The sequence below is a fragment of the Pteropus alecto genome, unplaced genomic scaffold (genome assembly GCF_000325575.1).
Source record: "Pteropus alecto unplaced genomic scaffold, ASM32557v1 scaffold18, whole genome shotgun sequence".
NCBI classification, from domain to species: Eukaryota; Metazoa; Chordata; class Mammalia; order Chiroptera; family Pteropodidae; genus Pteropus; species Pteropus alecto.
In genome coordinates, this window is record NW_006440649.1 from 273,694 (window position 1) to 300,308 (window position 26,615).

General features: G+C 32.6%; 1 protein-coding gene and 1 pseudogene across 1 annotated transcript in view; one reads left to right on the top strand and one right to left on the bottom strand.

The window, feature by feature from the left end:
* The window catches only part of LOC102897701 (histone demethylase UTY-like), a 185,373-nt gene extending 163,668 nt beyond the window's left edge, over positions 1-21,705 (top strand). The window contains 5 exon segments of the mRNA XM_025050980.1: positions 632-819; positions 1,547-1,688; positions 16,703-16,829; positions 19,670-19,857; positions 20,841-21,705. Coding sequence (XP_024906748.1) covers positions 632-819; positions 1,547-1,688; positions 16,703-16,829; positions 19,670-19,857; positions 20,841-20,889 — 694 coding nt within the window. The 3' untranslated portion in view covers positions 20,890-21,705.
* Positions 18,380-18,498, bottom strand: LOC112484715 (annotated as a pseudogene).
* Positions 21,706-26,615: the final 4,910 nt, after the last annotated feature.

The window sequence follows — 26,615 nt, forward strand, 5'->3', positions numbered from 1 at the left end:
AATTTTATTTATAGAAAAATATTTATTTATAAAAAAATTTATAGAAAAAATATTAATGTCATTGTTTGCTAATAATGTAGGAGAGTAGTAAGATACAGAGTTTTTTAAAGCTTAATAAATAGCTCTCTTTGCATTGGTGGTTCTGGTGATAGTAGTTCATTTACAGGGACTTTCTGACAATTTATGAGAGAAAGTAGAAGGCAGAAGGAGTCTTTTAACCATTGTTGAATTGAAGGAAGTTTCTTGATTTACACCTGCCACAGTGATTCTGGTTAAGAAGTTAGGTGGCTCAGTTTTCTTTTTAGAGGTTCTTAAGTGTTAAGAGTTTTTCAGGAAGAAGGAATAAATCAGTCTGTGTAAATGTATAATTTGACACTTTAACTTTTGGACTTTTGTAAAGTTAAGTTTAAGCATATCATAATTATCTTTGAATAAATCTACCTATTCTAATGTGTTGTTAATTTTATTTAAAGCTCTCACATGTGAAAGATGCAGTTCTTATTACAATGTTATATTAATAAAGTACACTGAGAGCATCTTTTAATTTTTTTAAATTACTTCTACATTTGATAAGACATTAAAAATTTTATGTATTACATTATTTTTATTTATTTATTTATTTATTTTGCAGAAATAATTTGAATTTTCTGATGAGTTCTTGGTGGCCCAACCTTGAAGATCTTTATGAAGCAAATGTTCCTGTATATAGGTTTATTCAAAGACCTGGAGATTTAGTCTGGATAAATGCAGGGACTGTACATTGGGTTCAGGCTATTGGCTGGTGCAACAATATTGCTTGGAATGTTGGTCCACTTACAGGTATTTTAAATAATACATTAACAAATTTTGTAAGATTCTTCCCACTGTAGGTATTGATTTTCTAGTAGAAAGTAATCCACTAAAAATTGGAAGATTGTGTGTCCTAGGAAAAATCTTACTTGTCAGTAGAGTAAATTGAAATTAAGGAATGATGTTCAAGAACACGTATTTAAGATAAGAACAAATTTATCCTCTTAAGCCAGAGAGGATATACTTTTGATATTTTAGAGCAATGTGTATTGTTTTGATAATGAAGACCTTATATGGGGGAAAGCAAAGCAGAATTGTTATTCTTTTGAATTTTTATTTTATTTGGTATATCATCTGAGTAGCCTTATCATGTCTGACTATTTAATATATGTAAAGTGAAGGAAGAGTATGGCCTTTGGAGCCAGAAAGACTTGAAGGAGACCTTGGCTCTAACTTGTTAACCTTGTCACTTTAGGCAAATGTTTTGAAACTCTCAGGTCTTTGTTTCTTCTTAATCTACAAAATGAGGCTTTGAAAGCATGAAGAGATATAAGATATAAAGAGCCTACCACAATACATAACCATAAGCACTTTTTACATGATAAATATTTTTAAACTATAATTATCATAAAACAGTCTTGAGTGTTGAGGTTTTCAGAATCGATGTTAAAGTTATCATCTAAGAACTGATAATAATTATCTCATATCTTTTGTTACTTTGGATTGCTTTATAACTTCAAAAAAATTTCCCTCCTAGCTTGCCAATATAAATTAGCAGTGGAACGGTACGAATGGAACAGATTGCAAAGTGTGAAATCAGCAGTACCCATGGTTCATCTTTCTTGGAATATGGCACGGAATATCAAAGTCTCTGATCCCAAACTTTTTGAAATGATTAAGTAAGTGCTTTACAAAACTACTGTAGTCTTTCTTTTTGGAGGACCTAGGGAGTATGATGAGCTGTGTTAACAATCGATATTTTTCTCCTCAGAGGATTATGTTTTTTGACATCAAATGATAAGATAGTCCAGAGTCTCGGCAAAAATGTAATAATAGAATTCATATATTAAAAATATTTCTTTTGTAAATGCTTGGAGAGAAAAGGGTGTGTGTGTATGTGTGTGTGTGTGTGTGTGTGTATGTGAGAGAGAGAGAATATATGTATATATATTCTTTCCAAATATTCAGACTATGAATAAGTCATACATGATTTTATATTAAATTCATATATCTATGCTTTCTCTTAACCTCCGACCAAACTCTTTTTTCTAGTTCTAATATTGGAAGTCAGCCTGAAGCAACAGGGAGTGAGAATATTACAATATAAATATTCATAGTGAAATAGTGATTTTATCAAAACGGCTAAATTTTGATAGCTCCAATTAAATCTTCACCTTTCTTAGCTTCTTGAACCATTCAATACAAATTTAATGGATTAATAATTTGCCTATGTATATTCTAGTAACTTCTCATTTATTAGCCTAATTTTGTTCCATTTATTTTATAATTATGTTTAGAACTCATATTCCAGACAGCGCCACTTAGCAGTATTTCTCCAGCCGGTGGTTTATATACTTTTCTTTTCCTATCCCCTTCACTATCACCAATAAAAAATAATTCTGGTCATTTTTGGAGAGTTATTAAGTAAATAATCTTAGTCTGTTTATTTTTATCAACTCCTTTGCTACAGCCTATATATAGTCATATATTTTATGAATAGAGGAGAAAGATTTACACTGTCTCTGAAACTTACTAATTAGTGTCTTTAAAAAACTTACTAATTAGTGCTGGCATAATATAAATAATTTCATATCTATATTCAAAGTTTTATTCTAATGTATATATCTAAACAAAAATTGTGAGGCCAAGGTAATGTGTACCTGTGCACTGTTATCTAGTGATTCATTAAATGTTTATGCATGTTTGAAATTTTAAATTATAAAAGTTTGAAAGAGCATTTAGTCAAAACTCTAACCCAATGTAATAATTTCTGTTAAAAATTCATTTTGTGGTCTTTTGGTAATTTATTGCAGTCATTACCTCAACTCTAATTCTTAAAGATACAGGCTGGTTGAAAATGTACTCTTTATTCCCAGAGCACTAGATTTTATTAGGATTTATGCAAATGAATCACATTTAACAAGTGTTTGAGAAACACAGACTCTATGCCAGACGCTATTCTTGGCAATGAGGATAGGTACTGTAGTGTATAAAACAAAATCTCTGCCTTCATGTCATTGAAATGCTAGTGAGCCAGCCAGCCAGCCAAATTCCCAAACAGATAAATAAGTTATTGGTAAGTAATAAGTAAAATAAAATATGATAATACTTATTTTCTGGTTGGAAGTGTAGAGAATGCTGCTTTTGTTAAAGTGCTTCTGAGAGCATTATATGTTTTTATCTAAATGATGAAAGGAGGCAGTCATAAGAACATCTGGAGTAGAAACATTTCAGGCCTCCAAAACAAGTAAAAAGGCTTAAAATAGAACAACTTTGGTATATTAATGGAACAGAAAGGCCACTATGACTATACCAGAATGAAGAAAATAGCTGTGGTGATAAATTCACATGAGTGATCAGGTAAATTAGAAATGTTAGGACATTTAGATATTAATTGAGTGTTCAGATTACTATTAGAAGATTGAAAGAAGGAAGGGCTAGATTCTGATTTGCGTTTAAAAAATATGAATTTATTACTTTGTGGAAAATGGATTGCAAGGTGTAAGGTTAGAAGTAAAGAAAACAGTTGGAAAGCAATTGACAACAATCCAGATTAACCTGAGTTGAGCAATGGAAGTGGAAAGAGGGGTCATACTACAGACTCTTGTGAAACTATTCATAGAGACTGTATAGTGCAGTAAGGAAAAAGGAACAAGGAAAAGATGGTTATAATGTGTTCTTGCTTGTTGTCTGTTAGCTGAAAACATCTCTCACTTCTATAATTGTTCTGTACTCTCATCATTCTTGACGCCCTTCCAGACCCTTTCCAACTGGTGAGCTCTCTCAGTATTTAAAATATGGGATACAGAGACTTGCCTTAAGTGAACTGGGATGTTCCTATTTTCTGTGGTGGCAGTTTAAATTGCATTGCTTTTCTTATTGCAGTTGTCTTAATGCTGAACTTGAATATACAAATTCAGGTTGATTTCCACTTAAATTACTGAAAGTAATTTTTGTCCATATTTTCCTTACGTGTCATTTTTTTTAAAACCTAAGTGAATCTATGCATTTATCTGTGCTTTCCTTTCACCTTAAGTTTATGTTTGTTGTTTTGATAACTGCTTACACAATATGAACTTGTTTTGAATATTAACTGCCTTTATTATAATTCAAAATTCTACTTCTTTATGGTGTAATGTGTAATTAACACCTCTTTTTGTCATTACTCTGATTGAAAATGTTAACCAGAGTCATTTAGCTACCTTTAAAATGTACTGTCTTCGGCCAACATTGATTATTTGGAATATCTTTCATTTAAGAATACTTAAGTACTAATTGAATAGAAAGAGCTGAGCCAAGCCCTGGAATTTTTAAAGTATTCTATACAGATTCCTGTCTTGATATATTTTTCCAGAAGGGAGAGGTGATTCACAGTGGAATTAGGAGGGTAAAAGCACATGGATTGAAAATTTAGATTTTAAAATTTAATGATTATGCCATTTATATCTCAATAAAAAATAACATTCACTCTTTTTATCTAATAGAATCTGAAAAGGTTTTTGTAAGCTATTTTAAAAAGGAAGATATTTTGACTGAAGGACAAAGATATTTAGCAGGAAAAGAGTAGAGTGATATGGGAAAGAATGAGTCAATATCACTGGTTTTTCATGTCATATAAGTTCTAATTGTCCAGTACTTGCAAAGCCTATTATTAGTAAGTTCTCTTCATGTGCTTAATGGAAATTTTCATATTTACACTAGTCTTAGTTAGAAGCAAATTGTAAATTTTCATATTTACACTTAGTCTTAATTAGACTAAGTGTAAATTTTCATATTTACACTTAGTCTTAGTTAGAAGCAAATTGGCGTTTTAAAATCCTATATCTATTCAATATGAATTGTAACACATCTCTTCAGTTTGGGGCAGTAGCAAGACAAAGTAGCTGGATAGAATTTTAGAAAAAGCTTTTGGAAATGTAGAACTTCAGAGAGCCATTAAAGCAGAAGCTAAGTGACTGGAGAATATTCTACCCAGTATTTTATGATTTCCTTGAGAAAAAGATAGATAGTCAACAGTGAGGAATAGAACTTCAGATAATCTTTCTACTTAAGGACAGGAAAAATAAAGAACTAGGAAAGAGAATGAATATAGAGAGGCAGAAGATAATGAGAAAATATTGTTACAAAAATAGGATGACATTATTTTTCCCCCCATAAACATCATTTTGCTGTGTAATAATAATATCTACGTATCTACTTTGATTCTGAAATCTAGTACCCTGTCAAAAAGGAAGTAGTATGAATTTAAACTGGTTTGTCAGCTGTTGATTTTTAATAAACATTCTCTTTCTTACAATACTTCCTTCTGCTTTGAGTAATTTGATATATTAGCTTCAAGTATTTTCTGAACTCCTCCATCCACAGGGTTGTGGCTTGTCACTTTCCTATATCCCTGAAACTACTCTTGTTGAGGTAATCATTGACCAACTATTTTAAACACAAAATGACACAACTGTAGAGTTCTTTAGAATCTGCATTATTTTTTATTTGTTTGTTTAATTTAATTTATTTGGTGACATTGATTAATGAAATCCGGTCAGTTTCAGGTGTACAATTTAACAGTAAGGCATATATATATTACAGTGTGTGTTCACTGCCCATAGTTAAATTTCTTTCTCTCATCACATATTTGATCCTTTTTACTCCATCTACCTACCCCTTCTTCTGTTCCCCCTACCCTGTGGTCACCACTAGTCTATAGTTTATGTTCATGAGTCTATGCTTGTATGTCCTGTTCATTTGTTACTTTTAGGTTTATATCCCACATATAAATGATATCATGTGGTTTTCAGCTTTTTCTGTCTGACTTATTTCGCATAGTATGATTATCTCGAGATCCATCCAGGTTGTCGCAAATGGTAGTATTTTACTTCTTCTTATGGCTGAGTAATTAATATTTCACTGTATATGTGCCCCAGCTTCTTTAGCCAATCATCTGTTGTAGGACACTTTGGTTGCTTCTTTGTTCTGGCCACTGTGAATGTTGCTGCTATGAACTTCGTGTTTTCAGGTTTTTTGGGTAAATATCCAAAAGAGAGATTGCTGGATCATATTTTAATTTTTAGTTTTTTGAGGAACCTCTATACTGTTTTCCATAGTGGCTCTACCAATTTGCAGTCCCATCAGCAGTGTATGAGGTTTCCTTTTTCTCCAGCATTCGTTATTACTTGTCCTGTTGATTACAGCCATTCTAACAGGTATCAGATGGTATCTCATTGTGGTTTGGATTTGCATTTCCTTAATAACTAGCGAAGATTAGCATCTTTTCATATATTTGCTGGCCATTTGTATGTCCTCTAGGGAGAAGTGTCTCTCCAGGTCCTCTGCATATTTTTTGATTGGATCCTTTATTGTTGTTGTTGTTGCTATTGAGTTGTATGAGTTTTATGTATATTTTGGATATTAGGCCCTTATCGGAGGCCTTGTTTGCAAATATATTTTCCCATTCAGATGGTTATCTCTGTCTTGTTGATGACAGTTTCTTTTGCTAAGCAGAAGTTTTTTACTTTGATCTAGTCCCATTCATTTCTTTTTGCTTTTACTTCCCTTGCTTTTGAGGTCAAATTTATAAAATCCTCTCTAAGTCCAAGGTCCTTGAGCTTAGTTCCTATGTTTTCTTCTATGCATTTTATTGTGTCAGGTCTGATATTTAGGTCCTTAATCCATTTTGAGTTAATTTTAGTATGTGGTGATAGACAACAGTCTAGTTTCATTCTTTTGCAGGTGGCTCTCTAGTTTTGCCAGCGCCATTTATTGAAGAGACTTTCCTTTCTCTACTGTATGGTTTTGTTTCTTTTATTGATAATTATTTGCCCTTATAAACATGGGTTTATTTCTGGACTCTCAATTTTGTTCCACTGGTCCATGTGTGTGTTTTTCTGCCAATACCATGCTGTTTTGATTATTGTTGCTTTGTAATATAATTTGAAGTTGGGCAGAGTGATGTCTCAAACCTCAGAACCTGCATTATTAAGCCTAGCATATGAATTACTTTAAAAACGTGATGGTCTCCTACTCCTAGCTGTTTTGATATCTATTTTTCTCACTGATGCTTTTAGATATAGCCTCTTTAAATTATTATTATAGTCTTGGATTCTTTCTTTTTGCAGTTCTGATTAAGTGTCCTTGGCTTTCCCATCCTCTATATTGGTGGTTCGATTCTCTTCTTTATCTACTCTGTTGATTTCCTCTAACATACTCTTCATCTCAGATACTGTATTTTTCACTTCTGACCGGTTTTCTTTTATAATTTCTGTTTCCATTTTTTGTTTTTTATCTCATTGTTAAAGTTCTCACTGAATTCATCTACACTTCCGCTAAGTTCATTGAGCACTATTACAGCCAATTTGGAACTCTGCATCTGATACATTGCTTGACTTCGTTATTCCTGGATCTCTGTTCTGTTCTCTCATATGATTTCTGCTGCTTTGTCTTCCAGTTTTGGCTGCCTTTCTGTGTCTGTTTTTATGCAGTAAGCAAAACTCCTAAATCTCTTCGTCTTACTAGCATGGCTTTGTATAGTAGATGTCCCATGGCATAGTCCTGACAGGGGTTCAGCTGCAGGCCAAGTATAGCCCCAGCCTGTGCCCGTCCTAGGCCACTTTTAAGATTTAGCAAGCAATTTACAGATGTTGTGCTTATAGTTGCCTCAAGAAACCACACAAGAAGCTGAGGCCAGCTGCCTCCAGTGTGAGTCTTGGCACTGCTTAGCAAGGAGCACTTGACTCACCGAGGATACACCATGATGTGGCTTGGGTGGGGCCACGAGTTGAAGTAGGCAGGATTTCAGGGAATCTGCTGGGTGGAGCAACCTCTTATCCACTTTGATGACTTCTCCGCTATGGCAGTGCTGCATCCTCACACTGGGAGAAGGGGAGGGCTCAACAGGGAATAGTGGATACTGCTGGCACTTCTGTCAAGGAGAGAGCCTCACCTCTGGCCCTCACTCTGACAGCTGTGTCCCCCTGTAAGTCCCTGGTGCAGCCTACTGGGTCATCACCGCAGAAGTCAGCTTACATACATGTCCCCTTTAAGAGCCGTCTGCAGCTGCCAGCTGCTGCAGCTTCTGTCCCACTCAGCCACGTAGGACCAGGCAGCCCTGTGTCTTCGCCGCGTCCTACTTTCTGCGGTTGCAGGGTGATTAATTATTTCTCTCCCTAGTTGTTCATCTAGAACCCATGTGACTTTGCTTGCTATTTCCTCTGTGTTTCTGTCACGGCTTTGATTTGGTCGTAAGAGGGATGAACAAAACCTCTGTCATGTATGCCATTTTTCCGCTACCACAGCAAACACTTTTGAAAAGAAGTATAGTGTTGTATTTTCTTATTTATTGCACATCAGATGTATAACATCATGCATTGTTGCTATTTTAATTGAACAAGTAATTGTCCACTCTCACTGCAGGTAGACAGTTATGCCGATTATAGCGTACGGTAGTGAAAGGAAGTGGTATTGATCATGATCTACACAATGGAGAAAGGACAGTTTGCCTTGGAAAAATCTTGGGTTTCCCAGTGGTTTTACAGAGCAAAAATCATGAGTCATCATGAGTAAGGGGCTTAGGGTCGCAGGTTTTGCTGAGTGGCCAGCTGTGACTCAGGCTCCAGCTAGCTGCTTTATTCAGCTCCTGGTGGCATCCCTTGCACGTCTGTGTGACTCTGGCCAGATGGCCCCGGACAGGAGAGATCTGTCACACCTCTCGGGATGGGGGGTCGGTGTCGTTCTCGTAAGAGCAGAAAGGAAAGAATGGAGCTACACATTCCATGCTCACCAGGAGACATTCCCCTGGCCCTGCAATCAGGCAGAGTGCGCCTCTGAAACTCACTCGTGCACTGGCCTTCATGTGGCACGTGGTGACATTCTCATGGCAGCTATGACCTGTAAGAAGAGCTAAATAATCGTTTTAACCAGAAGCTAGAGTCCAGCATACCTCATCTGTTACGGTTTGGGATCAGCTTCACTATTAGAGCTTGGGGTTGTTTAAATTGAGTAGATGTTGTTGTTGTTGTTGTTGTTGTTCTTGTTGTTGTTGTTGTTATTATTTAAAAACCACAAAGATAACTACTTGCTCCACTTCTGATTATTTTCATATCTGTGTCATGTGCTGTTATTAATGTATACTTTGAAGCTTAAATTTAATAGGGATTTTTATTCTTTTTGTCTGTTTTCTTCAAAATAAAAGTTTCTTCCTTTTAGTTTTAATGTTAAAATGAGTTGATCAAAAGTTAAAGAAAATATTTACTGTTTACAATTTGTGGTATAAGATGTTTGAAATCTCTTACTCTGTCTCATGTGCTGTGACTTTTATTTCATTTTTATGAGGCTCATATTCATTATGATTTACCATTAAAGCATTCCTTTTAATTGAATCCCTGAAAGGAATTTGTTGGTAATAAAACAGGTGAGCTCTTTAGTGACTGCTTCAGTGTTGCAGCTAAAAAGATAAATAAGGCTACCTATAATAAGTGTAATGTAAATTGTTGCAACCATGCTTATTTAAATTTTGAAAGGGGAGGTTAAGTAACAAACACTATGATCAGTTTAATGCCATAATAGCATGTTTTTGATGTATCCATTACTGTGGTTTATGTGCCAGTAGATTAACTACTATGTTAGTTGCCATTTAAAGCATGCTGATAATAGCAGTAAAATCTAAAACATTTTTAAAAATTAGTAGCCCATTTTCTTCTGAAAAGTTAAACATTAGAAAATCTTAAGTTTTGGAGGAGCATAACAGGATGTTAGAGTAGAAAATCTCATCTCTGTCTAGAATATACACTTTTTTATTTATTCCAAATGATCTGCTATAGAATTATATATTATATTCTAGAATTAATGAGAACATACAAAGAAGAAGTTGAATTCTTTAAAATTTAAACAGTATCTTACCAATGATAATACAGACCATAGAGTTCATTTTTTACATACCCTTTGTCATTCACTTGATCATTAAAAACACTACTTATGTTTTACTATTAAAAATTACTGTCTTACATGCACTTGTGTTTTTTATTAATGTGTGAATTGTTATTTTGCAGATGTTCTTTCCTAAATTTTCTAAGTCTTAGGAGATACTCTATTTAGTATCATAGGAAAGTGTTAAAAGGAAGAGCCATACAGCATAGTGAGTGGGAGTCCAAACGCAGGGATCATATCTGCCTTCAGTCTTGATTCCTCCATTTACTGTCATGCATGACTTGGCAAATTAATAAATTATTACCAGTCTTCATTTCTTTTTCATTAAAATAGAAATAATAATAACTTTTTACATGATTTTGTGGGAATTATGTGGGTCTTAGCATAGAAAATTGTTTCAATATGTGTTTTCACTATATAACTATTGAAGTTTCTGTTAGCATTCATGCCACAATATTTTCAAACTCAAAAACTAAACTTCAGTCAGTAAGTGTAATTATTGTACCTAAGTTTAAGAATTTGATATATTATGTTCAAATAATATATGTTTGTCATTTATTGAGCACTAATTCTAAACCTTCTACATAAAACATTAAATTTTTATTGCTCCGTTGACAAAATACTACAAATTTAGTGGTTTCAAATATAGATTTATTTTCTTAACATCCAGAGTGTCAGAGTCTGAAATGGGTCTAACTGAGCTAAAGTAAAAGAATTGGCAGAGTGGTGTGTTTTCCTAGAGCAATACAAAATCGTATCTTTCATTATCTCTTTTAGCTTCTTGAGGCTGCCCACATTCCTTCCCTTCTGGGTCCTCTTCAATCTTTAAAGCCAGCAATGGCAGTCATATCTTTCTTATTCTGAATCTTTCTAATACCAGTTCTTCTGTATCCTTTTTTCTATATTACATTGAGCCTGGCCACATATTGCAAGATAATTCTGCATCTCAAAGTCAGCAGATTTAGTGATTTTAATTCCCCTTTGCTGTGTAAGATAACGTATTTACAGGTTCTGGGGATTAGGATGTAGACATCCTTGGTTTGGGGGCGTGGGTAATATTATTTTGCTAGTGTTCAAAACATAAAGTACATACCATTATCTTCTTTTTACATCTGTGAAAACTCAAGTTTACAGTTCCAAAGAAACTGAGATTTAATTCCAGGCAATCTGGTTCTACTTTTTCTGCTCTTTCTATTACCTTGTCGTTGATTCTGATTTCTTCGGGCCCTATTTGTAAAAATAAATGAGTCATAAAAGCTGGTATCAGTGTCTAATTTCTAAACCATTCCAGTTTTTTCATACACAGAGTAAGAGATTAGTACTAGTTTATGGTAGTTTATATGATTAGGTAGATCATAAGAATCACCTGGGGCTCCTAGAAAGTCATTTTTAAGGCTGTATGTCTGTTCAGTAAATTTCAAAGACTTTAGGAATAGCACAGATGATTTTTTTTAAGCATTTTGTTTTAATATTAGTTTCAAATATATAGTACATTGGTTAGAAATCTATATAGTTGATAAAATGATCCCCCCAATTGCTCCATCCCTCCCCTGACCCTCCATCTGGCCATCATATCAGTGCTGACTGCATTCCCTCTGCCGTGCTCCCCATCCCCATGACCAATACTAATTTGTACTTCTTTAACTCTTCACCCCATTCTCCCAGCCCCACATACCCCCTCCCTCTGGCCGTCACCAGTTTGTTCTCTATATTTGTGACTCTGTTTTGTATTAGTTTGCTCTTTTTCTTCCTTAGAGTCTGCATATAAGTGAAATCATATAGTATTTACCTTTCTCTGTCTGACTGATTTTGCCAAATTATTCCTATGATTAGGCAAGTAAGGCCACACTAGAATGTAAGATCTCTTTTCAGAGATAAAAGAGTATTTTTGTTTTCAACTAATTTATATTAGAAATGCAAGTATTATCTACATAATAAGTTCTGTCTTAGTTTGTTAGGGTTGTTATAATAACAATATCCATAGCCTATGTGGCTTAGAAACAAACCTTTATCTGAATCTGGAGGCAGATGTTGAATATCAAGTTTCCAAATTTGGTGTCTACTCAAGGCCCACTGCCTGTTTTAGATAAATGCCCATCTGTTTTGCTTAGTCTTCACATGTGATACGGGTAAGCGAGCTCTCAGGGGTCTCCTTTATTAGGGCATTAATCCCACTCATGAAGGCTCCACCCTTATGACCTAATCACCTCCCAAAGTCCCCCACCAAATACCATTCTATTTTGGGTTACAGCTTCCACGTGTAAATTTTCGGGTGACTGAAACACTTGGACTATAACAACTTCGTAAAATAAAAAACACATACTTTTTAAATATCTTAGCTGTGTGGTTGATTTAAATAAAAGTTAGATGTATATTGACTTGAAGAAACTAGTTGTTGGACTTAACATAACAAGTGGCAGGAGATTGTAATATACCCACAGTTATCACCCTTTATCTGCCTCACACTTGTGTGTAGGTCTGTCAGTAAGATAGACTGGGAAAGACAAAGCATCTCTTGGTATATTTTAGTGTTCTCACTGTGTACTGAGATTGTGTGAGACAATGAAGATTGTTGTCATAAAGACTTAATATTGAGTCAGCCTAAGTTTTATCCATTCCAGCATCTATCTCCACCCTGATAATTGGGGACTTATTTTGGGAATTTAGATTGTCCTCAGAATGTCAAGAGAAAAACCTGATGTCAAAAAATTTTCACTTAGTAATTATATTATTAGGGCTTCAAACTCTATTATCATGTTACCCTAAAATTTGCTACTGGCTCTGTTCATCAAACATAGAGTCATTAGGCTTAAATTAAAATTTTCTGAAGACATTTGTTTGTTTCCTAAGGAATTCCTACATTTACTGCCTTCCTACCTTTGCTCATGTATTTCCTCTGCCTAGAAAATACCCCATGTGTCAACTGAAAAGGTATTTTTGTGAAATATTCTATGATTTCTACCTCATTTACTTGGAGATGACCTCTTCCTCTATTTAATATACATAAATGCTGTCTGTTGTATTACTTAACATTCTTTGCATTACTTATTTGTTTATGAATACATATTATACTCAGGAAAATTAAAGTCATTCTCCACATATTTTTGTTTTCAAAATCTCTTCTAATGGCTTCATTTTTCTAACCTGTCTTCATTCCGATCAGTATTCCTTACCATCTGTGTCCAAATAGGCTTTTAAAATCTATATAACCTCAAATAAATCAAATCCTTAATCAGTCTTTTCTTTATGTTTTTCTTCTATTCTGGTAGACCCTTTATTCCTTGCCTTTTCATGTACTTTTTTCATCCACACAACTAAAAAACAAAGTCTGGGTCCTGAAATAAGGTGAATTCTCAAAAGTCAAGGAAATCCTTGCTCTAGCTTCTGAAGTTTTTTCCCCCCATTCTTACAGTTAGTTAATAAAAGCATTATCTATCTTTTATTTATTTATTTTTTTATTGTTCTCAGAGTAGAGCATTGCAAAATGAATAATCTTATTTCGTGAATGAGTTATCTGACTCCTTTAGGTATACTATTTCTGGTAGTATACCTAAAGAGCCATAATATGCTTGTTCATTTCCCATTTCTTTCTGTTTCTCAAATTGGATGTCTTCGTTATTGTAAGGAAAGCTTACTTAAACTCAGCAAAAATTAAAATTTGAAGACATAATAACATTAGATTTTGTGGTAAATATTTTCTACTCATTTAATACACTCAGAAAGCTTGCAAATTAAATTAACATCTAGGATTAGCCACCCACAGTGATTTCAAGTTTCCAACAGTATTTTTGATCTTACCTGAAATTATTTCTCTAAATATCTTTACTTTCTATAAATACTTTCTTGCCCATTATTTAAATCATATTCTTGTTTAATTTTTTTTGTCCATAAGATCTTGTACCTCTAAATCGGTTCTTATTCATTTGCTCCTCTAGCTTTCAGAAACTGGAACGGATTAGAAATTTCAGAGTGATATAAAAACATGAGACCATGATATGACCACAATTCAGTTATTCATGATTGTGAGAGAAAATTAGCCAAGCTGTCAGTTTTTAAGATTCCACTATCAGGTGAAATAAATCTATACCTGTGATTCCAAGAAAAGAGTAATCATGCTTAATGTTTATTTTTAGCAAAACAAACTCCCCTTCTTTGTAGTATATTGCTTCCTTTTACATGAAACTTCAAAATTAGCTAAGTAGCGTAGTAAAAACTATGATTCTATTGCTGAAATTTTTAATAAAGGTGTAAGAGTAACTAAATGAAGTAAGCATAATCTTTTCAACATTGAGAATATATGAAGAACTCTCAAAACTCAACAATAAGAAAATAACCAGTTAAAAGCCAAATGATTTGAACAGGTATTTCAACAAAGAACTCAACAGCCCAAGTGACTGTAATAGAGGAATGGATAAACAAAATGTGATATATACGTACAATACAACATTATTCAGCCTTATTAGGAAGAAAATTCTGACACTACAACATGGATAAACCTTAAGAACATTATGCTAAGTGACATAAGCCAGACACAAAAGGACTAATATTGCATGATTCCAATTATATGAGCTGGATACCACACATATGGACAAAGGGAACACATAAGATTTGAAAGGTTTGATGAACATCACTGCTTTAACAAGAAACAAGTCTTGCAAAAAGGTGACATTAACCAAGTTGCTTGACTTAAGCCTTTATAGAGTTATCACAAGAAGAGAGACCCTCAGAGGAGGAAAGGAACATTTTTACAGAAAGTAAGATGGGAACTCAGAATAATTTTATTTGAATATTCAAATAAGTAGGCTCCATTATGTATTCCAGTTAGTTATGAATATATATGTTGCAAATGTGAAAAAATCAGTACTGTTGGAATTGAAAGTCTATTTGTTAATTAAAAAATGGAATGTTACTACACAGATTTAAGCTGTTTTACTAACACTGAAGACGGGGGATGAGAATAGGCAAAAAGTGTAGAGAAGATAGTGACTTGATATTGTTATACATGCTTGTTTTATGTTTTATTTTAAATAAGTTAACAACTTTGTGAATATTCTTAAAATTACCTTATCTTGGGCTTATTTGTATGGGTTTTGATTGAAAAACAGTAGTATAACCTGAGAAGTAAAAATAGCAGAGAAATATAAATTAAGAGAAATTATTTCTGCTATTACTTACATTATAAATTTTTTTAATAACCAGATACTTACTGTGCTTTATGCCCAGTACCGTCCTACTGCAATTAACATAATAGACAAAGCTTTTGCTCTACAAATTATACATTCTAATGGAAAAGACTATAAGCATGTAAAACTGGTAAGGGATACTTTCAGGTATTGATAATGTGATAATCAGGTATTTTAAATAATACGTTATATAATTCATAATAACAAATGCAAGTTATAAGTCACTGGAAATGTATCAAAGAGCTCCAAGTTAATTTGGTTCTAATTCAGGGAGTTGCAATGTTCACAGGTATTAACATCATTTTTTTGTAAACTGATTTCATGCTTTTAAAAATAATTTTAGAGCTGAAATGTGCCTTATAGATCATCCCAGTACAGCTTTGCCTTCAAAGGAGAACTTGAGATATTATATTCATGAAAACTTTAGCAGACAGTTCTAAGCAATGATAGCAAATTAAGAAAAAAATAACACTAAGAATTCACTATTGTTGACATCAGAAGTTATTAGTATAAGGAAAATACAAATTATAAAAAATTTGTGTTAATATAAATGAAGGATTCTTTATACTGCCTACAAATTAAAATTGAACATTTTTTTCCCTTTGGTGCTATAGTTAAATTAATTTCATATCTTCTAATGACTAAATTTTGAATAATTTTCTGCTTTGGTCTTAGAGTTTTTAAATTAATTATATAATTGATGCTATTTGTAAATGTCTAGGTAGAAATATATGCCTCTTACCTTACTATAATATAAGCAAAAGGGATGCAGCCTGAGATTCAGACTGTTTATTTCAAAGATGAAGAAGTCAGCTCTTAGAACAGTTCTCTCAGTTGCCCAAACCAGAGCAAAAATTAAGAGCGTATCTTTAATTAAGAGTTGACTTTCTTAGACTAAGACTTATATTTTTATATTCAATATCAATTGTGTGTTTTTAGTTTAAATTTAAAATTAAATTTATTGAGGTGACATTGGTTAATGAAGTTATATAGGTTTTAGATGTACAGTTTAATAATGTCATATGTGTATTGCATTTTGTGTTCAGCACCCAAAGTTAAGTTTACTTCTCTCACCAAATATTTGATCTCTTTTACCCCTGTCTACTTACTCTTCCCCCCATCACTCTGGTAACCACTAAACTGCTGTCAGGGTCTGGGGGTTTTTTTTTGTTTGTTTGTCTTGTTTCTTGCTTTCAGTTTTATATTTCACAGATAAGTGAAATCATATAGTTCACAACTTTTTCTGACTTCACTTAGCATGATAATCTCATGAACCACCCTAAATGGCTGAGCAATATTCCATTATATATATGACTCTGTGTTTACTGCAGCATTATTCATAGTAGACAAGACATGTGTGTGTGTGTGTGTGTGTGTGTGTGTGTGTGTGTGTGTGTGTGTGTATACAGTCTCAAATTTTACTGCTTTAGTATTATCATTATTAGACCTAATATATATCAAAAATTGACAAAAGGAAATTTTCATGGTGGTAGACCTTAGAACCAAGATTCTAAAAATTGTTTCTTGTTGACATCTTTTATACTAAGAATGTTCAATGTTCAGTTTTTGTCATGAATAATTTTTCTCCATAATAGGTATTGTCTTCTGAAAGTTCTAAATCAGTGTCAGACATTGAGGGAAGCTCTTATTACAGCAGGAAAAGAGGTTATATGGCATGGGAGGACAAATGAAGAACCAGCACATTACTGTAGCATTTGTGAGGTAACCATTCTTATTGACATTTGTTTTGTTGTGGACTCTCTAGTTTGTTTTTTTTTTTTATCATAAATTTTCCTATATTGTTATGTAATGCATTTTACTAAAATTGACTTAAAGCAATTGTATTAAATTCTCATGGTATTATATTTTATTAACTATATATTAACTTAGAAGTAGCTCATACAGAGGTATATAATACTTCCTTACCATATGATAATCATCTCAGTTTTAAACTAGAAAGACTCCATAATAAATAAACATGAGGCAGCAAACTAGATCTGTTTTAATATATATCCAAGAAGACCAGTATTATGGTTTTTTTTGTTCACTTCATGATGTGTTTGTTGATTTTTCTCTTGTGGCTAAGGCTTGAAAGAAGTCCAGAAATAAATGCAGTACCTCCTCTGGAGAAGCTTACAGTCTACTGGGAGAAGACAAATTTTAAACAACTAGTTATGATGCCCATGAGACTGTGATGAATATGAAGCTGGTCATGTATACAGACTGTTAGAGGAACATTGAGGAAAAATTATATTTAAAATAATATTGGCATAAGGACTTACAGACCTGTTAACATTTGAGTCCTCTTCAAAGAATGAGTTCGATTTCAACAGTAAATAATGGCTAGAATTGGAGATTTATAAAATATCACTAGGCTTTAGGAACAGTATATTGGTGGGGAAATGTTTTTTTTTTTTTTTTTAATTTTTAATTTTTTCAGCTGTATTGAAATATAAGACAATTTTCAGTTGCTTGTATTTACATTGTACAATTCAGTGAAGTTTTTTCAATTATAACTGGCATACAGTAATATGTTAGTTTCAGTTGTAGAGCGTAGTGATTAGAGATTTACATAACTCAAATCTTATATAACTCACAAAGTGATCACCCCACTAAATCTAGTACCCTCTTCTGCCGTACATATTTATTATACCATTATTAACTATTTTCCTTATACTACACTATATATCTCTATGTCTATTTTGTAACTACCTATTTGTACTTCTTGATCCCTTTGCCCTTTTTCTCAATCCATCCCCTCATCTCCATCCTATGAATAGCATTATTGATAGGGAAATGAGTACGTTTCACTGTAGCTGAAAAGTAGCAGTTTGTAAGAGTAGGTAGTATGTAGCTTGTAGAGCATCTTGAATTCAGTTTTAAAATTTTAATGTTTCTTTTGATGTCACTGAAGCCATTCAGATTTTTTTAAACAAGGGACTAAGTCACACTATGTGTCTCAGAAAGTGGTAGATGATATTTGGACAGGTTGGAGGTAGAAAGTAAAGAGGTTAGCTTAGAGGTTATTGAAGTGGTCTTATGTGGGGTTAACTAAACATTAGACTGCTATGTAGTATTAAGAATGTAAAAGAAAGAGAGAAATTTAAGTGTTTAGAAAGTAAAATCAACAGGACATTTGATCAAATTGGGCATAACTGCCAACTTGAAGAATCCCTTTTTTAAATTTTATTTTTTTGCGAGGCAACCCTTGGTAGACCTCACAGATTGCAAGGACCTTGTCAGTTTACAATCCCTGATTTTTTTATTTTTTACACCTACAGTACCTAGTCTTCCTAGGTGGTCTCCCATCCAAGTACTAACCAGGCCCGACCCTGCTTAGCTTCTGAGATCAGATGGGATCGGGCTTGTTCAGGGTGGCATGGCCGCAGACTCCCAAAATTTTAATTGGGGTCACTAAACTAGGTAACTGCCCATTAATACTAATAGAAATCTATGAACTCAGGAATTTTAGCAGAGCTACTTAAAAATAAGTTTTTATTACTGAATAAACCAAGAAGAAGTCCGAGGAACACTTGGCTAAGAAATTGAAATTCCAAAATAAACCTTGAAATGATGTACTTCTGAAATAAACTCATTAAATCTACTGGCAATTTTAATGTTGTATAACCTCATCGAAATATATTATAAGACCAGATTCTGGTTAGGTGTTATGCTTCAGATAAATATGTATCTTTGCAATACTGGAAAACATGGGTTGTATCTATTATTCATTATTCCGGCTGAACTTTTGCAATTCTTTTTGTATAAGATCTACTGACTATCTCTTAGTATATTACTGTTCATGCATGTATTCTGTTTGTATTGTTTTCCTCAGTAAATAGATAGAGGCTTAGAATGGAATACTTTTTGTTAGTCATCTACGAATATTCAACTCTTGAAAATAACCTGCTTATAGTCATTCAAGTGGTTTTTTTCCTTTTTTAAAAAAAAAAAGCTTTGGTTAAACATTAATAGAAGTCCAAAAATTAATATATAGTCATTACATTTGCATGGAGTTCAATCTGTGAGGGGAGATGAGTATCCAAACACAGAATACTGAACACAGTATCATGGAGAAGTAAAAAGAAAATAATCATCACTTTAATCTGATTGTGTATGATATTTTGGTTAAAATAAAAATTGGCCTGAGCTTTATCAAACTTTGAATTATATTTTAGTGGTGTAGTGAATATTTAATTCCCTTAGGTAAATCTGTAAATTTATAACGTTATCCTTCTTTTTGATTAGACCTGGTTCCTTAAATATACAACAATTTCTCAGCCAAGTATTTCTCTGACTTCTTGGTGTTTTTTATATATATATATATACACACACACACACACACACACACACACACACATACATACATACATATATATACACACACATACATACATACGTATATATACATATATAAATGCATAGAGTACATATATAATATAGATAGAAACATAATAAATATGTATTTGTGTGAGGGCATCCAGAAGGAAGGCCATGAATTCTATATACTAAAGGGGTGCAATAAATTTATTCAGTGTGTTTTTTTCTCATGTATAAACTAGGTGGAGGTTTTTGATCTGCTTTTTGTTACTAATGAAAGCAATTCTCAAAAGACCTACATAGTACATTGCCAAGACTGTGCACAAAAAACAAATGGAAATTTGGATAATTTTGTGGTGCTAGAACAGTACAAAATGGAGGACCTGATGCACATCTATGACCAGTTTATATTAGTAAGTGAAATCAACATGTGAGTACACAGTTAGCTAGTTGTGAAGCAGCAGTGTTTGTTTTTGCTACTTGATAAATTAGAAATTAGTAAGATATTTAAGTTTTTCATTGCATAAGAAAAAATATTTCCATGTTCTTGTGCTTTGAAACAGTTTATCAGTAATAAATTGACATGTACTACTATATTTTCATTTCAGTGAAAATGGCCTAAAAATAGTCACAAAAATTATGTTTTAAAATCTTTGTGTACTTTTAGATTATTATTTATCATAGTCTTTATGCTATCTGACTTAACTAATAAAAGCAAATACAAATAACTTAATTCTATAGGAATGATTGCAAAAGAATCAAAATGTTTTTAATGTACTTGTGTTTTTGAAGTCAGTTGTATTTATTTACAACCTAATCCCTGCTATAAGTAGTAAGCTTATGGAGACATTTGATGGTACTTGTTTGGGTGTTATAATAAGTAGGATGCATGAATTAAATTCACAATTTTGTGAATTTTGTGACTTTTAATTTCAATAAGTTGCTTGATACCATTTACTTCTGTCTTTGAATGGCTTTGTGTTTAGAAACTCAATTATTCATGACTAGTTGATATTTTTCTTTAGTTGTAAATTTTGAAATTAAGTCAGGTGTTTTTAATTGAATAATTCTCAAGATTGCTTGAAAAAATTTATGATAAACATACAAACTTTAAATCTAATTGAGAAATGTTCATAAGCCAATCACTAATAATTTTAAATAGAATGTTTCATAAGAATTTTCAACTAAATGATGAAGTATAGGAAAATGCAGTTAATGATTTACAACATTTAAGAAACTGGTACCAGTGTAGACAAGAGCACATTACACAGCAGGCTGCTGAACTTTGTTGTGGTTTAGTGTTTCTTTCTCACTTCATAAGTAGATGGTACATTGTTTATAGCCATAAGCTAGAGAACGCTGGTAAGAATTAATATATCAAAACCATTAATATACCTTATCTTTTAATTTTAGGCTCCTTCATTGTCATCGTCCTCTTCCTGATATTGTCCATGAATATTAAATGACACCTTTTCTGCTCTTCAAGAAAGTTTTGCACCACTTTTTTGTAGCTGTTCATAAGACTGCTGACTTAAAAACTGTATCTATGCAAACTTCCAAAAATAGAGTGTCAGTCAACCAACTGGACGTAGGAGAGCACTGCTTCTACTCCACAACTGTCACAAGCAGATCCAGCTGTACCTAATAATAATAAATACATGTTTCTGTTTCATGATATCTGAGAGAACTGGCAATGTTCAACACACTACTCACTGACTTGAATACAACTTTTTTTGTTTCTTTATTTCTGGACTAATAAATTAGTTTTCATCTATATTTTACCCTTTTAGAATTTTACTGGGGGAAAAATACTGTCCTAGATATTTATTTGTTTGGTAAGATAGTTAATAATGTTTAAATGTTTCATCAGCTTTTTTTATGTGAAAAATTAGATGAGATAGTTTATTACAGATTTAGATTTTTCTGTATTGTTTTGAGACCACAATAGTTATACTTTTGGTTCCAAATGAAACTTAAAACTTTAATAGTCTAATAGCCAAGACACAAAGATAATGGATTACACATAGGGTAAGGAATAAAGTTCAGATTTGTGATTTTTGTTTTAAATCTTGATACAGATTTATGCTATTTATGTATACATATTTATTGCTTGAAAATATTTGTGAATGGAATGTTGTTTATTTTTTTCAAGATTTACCTGCTATTAAATATTAAGGAGTTCTGTCATTTTAAACACTACTCCTTTTACATTTTCTATGTATAAATAAAACTACTTAGCATTGTACAGAAATTTTATTAAAATTGTTTAATGTTTAAACTGTTTTCCCCTGTTTGAGTTTTAGAAAGACTTTCTGTAAAGACTCAGTTTTTGTTAATTTTCATGGTTATATATATATTTTATATATAAATTTATATTTACACACATACATAACAAAAATATCTAAATTGTAGTATAAAGATAAAACTTTAAATTTTCACATGGTAGATTTTGATGCCTATTATAAATTATTGCTTACAAAGATAGATTTATTTTTAAAATGTCTTTCTATTCAGTTTAAGTTGCAGTTATTGCAGTGATAGCCAATAAACGATTACTACAAAATGTAGAAAATATAATGAGTTAAGATTTTAGAGGGAACACTACATAGATTTGATAAATCTTATTTATCATATGTTCATTAAGGAAAAGAGATTTAGAATGAGAGCGACTATTGAGAACAATATAGTGACTTTTTTTTTTTTAAGTTAAATAGTTTGAAATTTTATTCTTTTCTGTTTCTACAACATAGGTAGGGAAGGGAAGGGATATTCAAATTCTTTGTCACTGATAAATTTTAACAAATTCTATGAAGGCTTTTATTTCATATGAACAAATTAATTTAATGATAGTACTCATTCTACATTAGCATCTCTGCTTTCTGAAGGATTTTGCCTGTATTCTCATTTTATGTCATTCTTCTTTCTAAGAGTTTTCCAGAGAGCTTTGGTAGAGTTCTATAAATTAAGTTATGGAAATGTAAAAAGAATTTATAATTATATCTGGTGAAATGTCTTGATTCTTTTAATGAAGTACTCTTTTCAAACAATTTTATAGTGTTCTGGCTTCCTAGGAATAGTTGTGTTTTTGTTTTTTAATTAAACTTATTTAGATGACATTGGTTAATAAAATTATATAGGTTTCAAGTATACAGTTCAATAATATATCACATGTATCATTGTGTGTTTACCACCCAAAGTTAGTTTTACTTCTGTTGCCTTATATTTGACCCCCTTTACCCTTCCTTACTCCTCCAACACTTTCCCTCTGGTAACCACTAAACTGTTTTTGTGACAATGTGCATGGATCTTGAGATTGTGCTAAGCGAATAAGAAAGAAAAAGTTGAGACTCTTATGATTTCACTCACTTTTGGGATATAAAACTGAAAACCACACCAAAAAATATATATATATATAGAAATAATTTAAAGATAAAAATCCTAAAGAAATAATTTAAGATAAAAATCCTAAAGATATCTTATTAAATTAGGTAATAATTTTTTAAGAATTAAAATCTTTACAGTATCATGTATATACAATTTAGAAGGAAATATTTGCAATTCTATTTTTGTTAAATGGAGAAAGTACAGTTATGTCCCAAATAATGTTTTGGTCAATAACAGTGGTCACATGAGATTATAATGGAGCTGAAATTTTTCTCTTGCCTAGTGACATCATAGTTCTCATAATTTCATAGCACAGCAGATTACATGTTTTGTGTGATGCTGGTAATGCTGGTGTACAGTAACATGCTGTAAGAGTTTGTTGCCAAGGAGCAATAGGCTTTACTGTACAATCTAGGTGTGTAGTAGGGGAAAAAGAAACCCTCATACACTGCTGGTGGGACTGCAAATTGGTATAGCCACTATGGAAAACAGTATGGAGATTCCTCAAAACACTAAGAATTGATCTGCCACATGATCCAGCAATCCTTCTACTGGGCATTTACCCCAAAGACTTGAAAACCCATATCCGAAAAATCATTTGATACTGAGAGTAACAGCAGCATTATTCACAGTGGCCAGGACATGGAAGCACTAAAGTGTCCTACGACAGATGATTGGCTAAAGAAGCTGTGGTACATACATACAATGGAATATGACTCAGCCATAAGAAGAGATGAAATAGTGCCATTTACAACAACATGAGTGGATCGTGATTTTTATGTTAAATGAAATCTGTCAACCAGAAAAAGTTGAGAACCATATGATCTTATTTGTGGGATATAAAACTTGAAAATAGCAAAGAACAATACGAGTACAGATTTCTGGGCACAGAACAGTTTAGTGGTTACCAGAGGGAAGTGGGGAGGGAGCTTTTAACAAAATTCAAAAGGGACAAAACACAAGATTATAATTGATCTGTAGAACATCTTAGTAATTTATATTTGTCAGAAAAGAATAGATTGACATGTCTGTCTTTAAATTAGTGGAAGTTAGAGAATCTTGAACTTGGAAGTTAGTCCAACAGGAGAGAGGACCAAGTTTAAATATTCCTTGGAACAGCATCACAACAAACAAATAAGAGTAAAAGAGAAGCAAATTAAAAGAACAGGAGTAATTTTGATCAAAACACAACTTATTAGAAAAATCATATCCACATCGTCCTGAAAGATTAAAAAAAAGAATTTAGTATGGCAAGTGATAGCAAGAGCAGCTTTAGTGAAATAAAGAGTGTAGACAAATTGCTATGGTAAGGGAAACACTGAATCTGAGAGGTATCATCTGTACCAAGAAACCTTTCCCCGACCCCGCTAAACACGAAACTTTCTTTTGAGGCATATAGCAGACATTACCAAACATTGGCGTAGAGTGATAGAGTATTACTAGTGTTTTAATACTTGAAACAACCGACATGACCTTTTTCTTTTCAAGTACCTTTTGACTCAAGTATGACTTAAGGAAATACACCATTTATTGTGCACTGTGAATAGCATATGCAAAAACCTTTCCATGCATTTGCTTACTTAACACTCTGATCATTGAAGGTAGTGTGTATTTTGTCTTCGTTTTACACATTAAGGGACAGGGAACTAAGGATTCAGATTCTGGCTGACTTCTGACTAAGCGTAACTCCCACAAAATGAAAATTGTAAATGCTAATGCTTACAAGGACTTAGTATTTGATGAATCTTTTCATTATGTTGACCTTGAATTTGCTAGCCCATCATTAGAGTAATCTTGTAAATTTTGCTTCAGTCAAGTTTCATTTTTATATAATTGGAGATTCACATGCAATTCCAAGTCTAATACAAAACTCCTATTTACCCTTTATCAATTTTTCCAAATGGTAACATCCTGCAAAACTAAATGTAATGTGTCTAAGATACAAACATTGATACAGAATTTTTCTTTCACCACTTAATCTCTTATGTTTGCCTTTTATATGACCCCTTTACCTGTTCCTTAAACCTGGCAACATTGTTATATTCTCTTTCTATAATTTAGTCATTTCAAGAATGTTTTGTAAAGGAAATCAAAGTATGTCACTTTTGTGAAGGGCTACATGTACTATAATCCTTAGGGATGTATCCAGTTTGTTAATTGTCAGATTTTTTATTGATGAGTAGTGGTAGATGGTATGGATGCACCATAAATTTATTTAGCCCTTCACCAGTGAAGAACATCTGTGTTTACAATTTGAGGTTATTGTAAGTCAAACTAATGATGTCATGTACAGATTTCTCTGTGCTCATAGAATTTTATTTCTCTGGAATAAATGTTCAAGAGGGCAATTGCTGGGTTGTGTAGTAGCATGTTTTTAAAAGTTTTTTTTTTTTTTTCCAGAGGGAGAATATCATTTTACATTGTATTAAGTATGATAGCTTGTTGAAGGTTACTGTGCAATACTTTCAGCATTGGATTCATTTTGACATTTCCTAATGAATATTTCAATAATTTTATAATTTTAATCTTTTCAGACAGTGCTATTGATTATTTTCAGTGCAGCCTGAGGGTTGAGTGTATTTCTTAGCTTCTTCCTGGGTCCCTCTGATACCACCCAACAAAAGAGATTTGACTCACTGTATACTCAAACTAATGGGGTGAAATTCAGCACCTATTTTGCCCCCATTGGATGTGGAATGCCAGCCGGATTGACTGATCTCCATTTCATTTTGCCTTTTTGGTATTGTCATCAGCAAAAGTTGACCGAGGTGAAATTGGAGTGTGGAGGCTCATTTCACAACTGGACATCAACAGTAGGGGTTTGAGGAACAGAAACGATTTTCTTGGGCAACTTGGCAGGTATTATTCAGCTTAAACCACACTCAATGTAGACTTACGTTATTTGGAAGACACTTTGGGGGAGTATTATTTACCTCCTTTCAGCCTTTTATTACTAGGATTTTTTTCACCCTTTGGCAAAATAAATTATTAGTTGGAACAGTCATGCTTAACATATTAGGATGATAAATAAGGTGAAGATGCATGTAGTGAAGAAAAATGAGAAATACTTCCTATTTTTAATATTAATAGGTATCTACTTTGTTGTTCCTATCAAATAATCATAACTAAATTGAAAACAAAATCTTTAGAATATTCTAAAAATAGTTTGCATTATATAAATTTTGGCCTATCTACCACTGACCTATTTCAAGGTAGAATCTACTAAGCAAAATAGAAAATTTAGAAGTAAGAATTCTCATGGTTTTTAAACCTATTATCTATTCCTCCTTTCCTCTCTGTTTCTTTGTCATACAACTTTTCTTTTTCTTTCTAGCACTCTAATTTTCTGGCACCACAATATGTTCCAGTTTTAGTTTATATATTCTCTGCTCATATTCTTTATTAATTTTCTACCCTATCTTGAATCAACCATTTCTCAGTGAAGTCTGGTAGTTTAATAGGCAGAGATATTTAGAAACCAAGATAGGGACTTGGGTATCTTAATTACTCTTGGGTGCCATTTCCTCTAGACCCCTCTCAGTAAACAGAACTAAAAAAAACTAGCTTGAATTATCTTTTTAAATTCTCATATACATATACTTATAAAATACTTATAGCCACATAAGAAGCATATTACAGTATTATTTTTTGTTTGCAGTATTCAAAGTACTGTTTTTCAAAGTTACTTAGAATAGTTCATTGTTACGTAATGTATTTGATATGTTTGTTCATTTATATTTGGATTCATTTTTTATTGTTTATATTCTGTTTTGGGTACCCCTAACATCATGGTGTATAGGCATA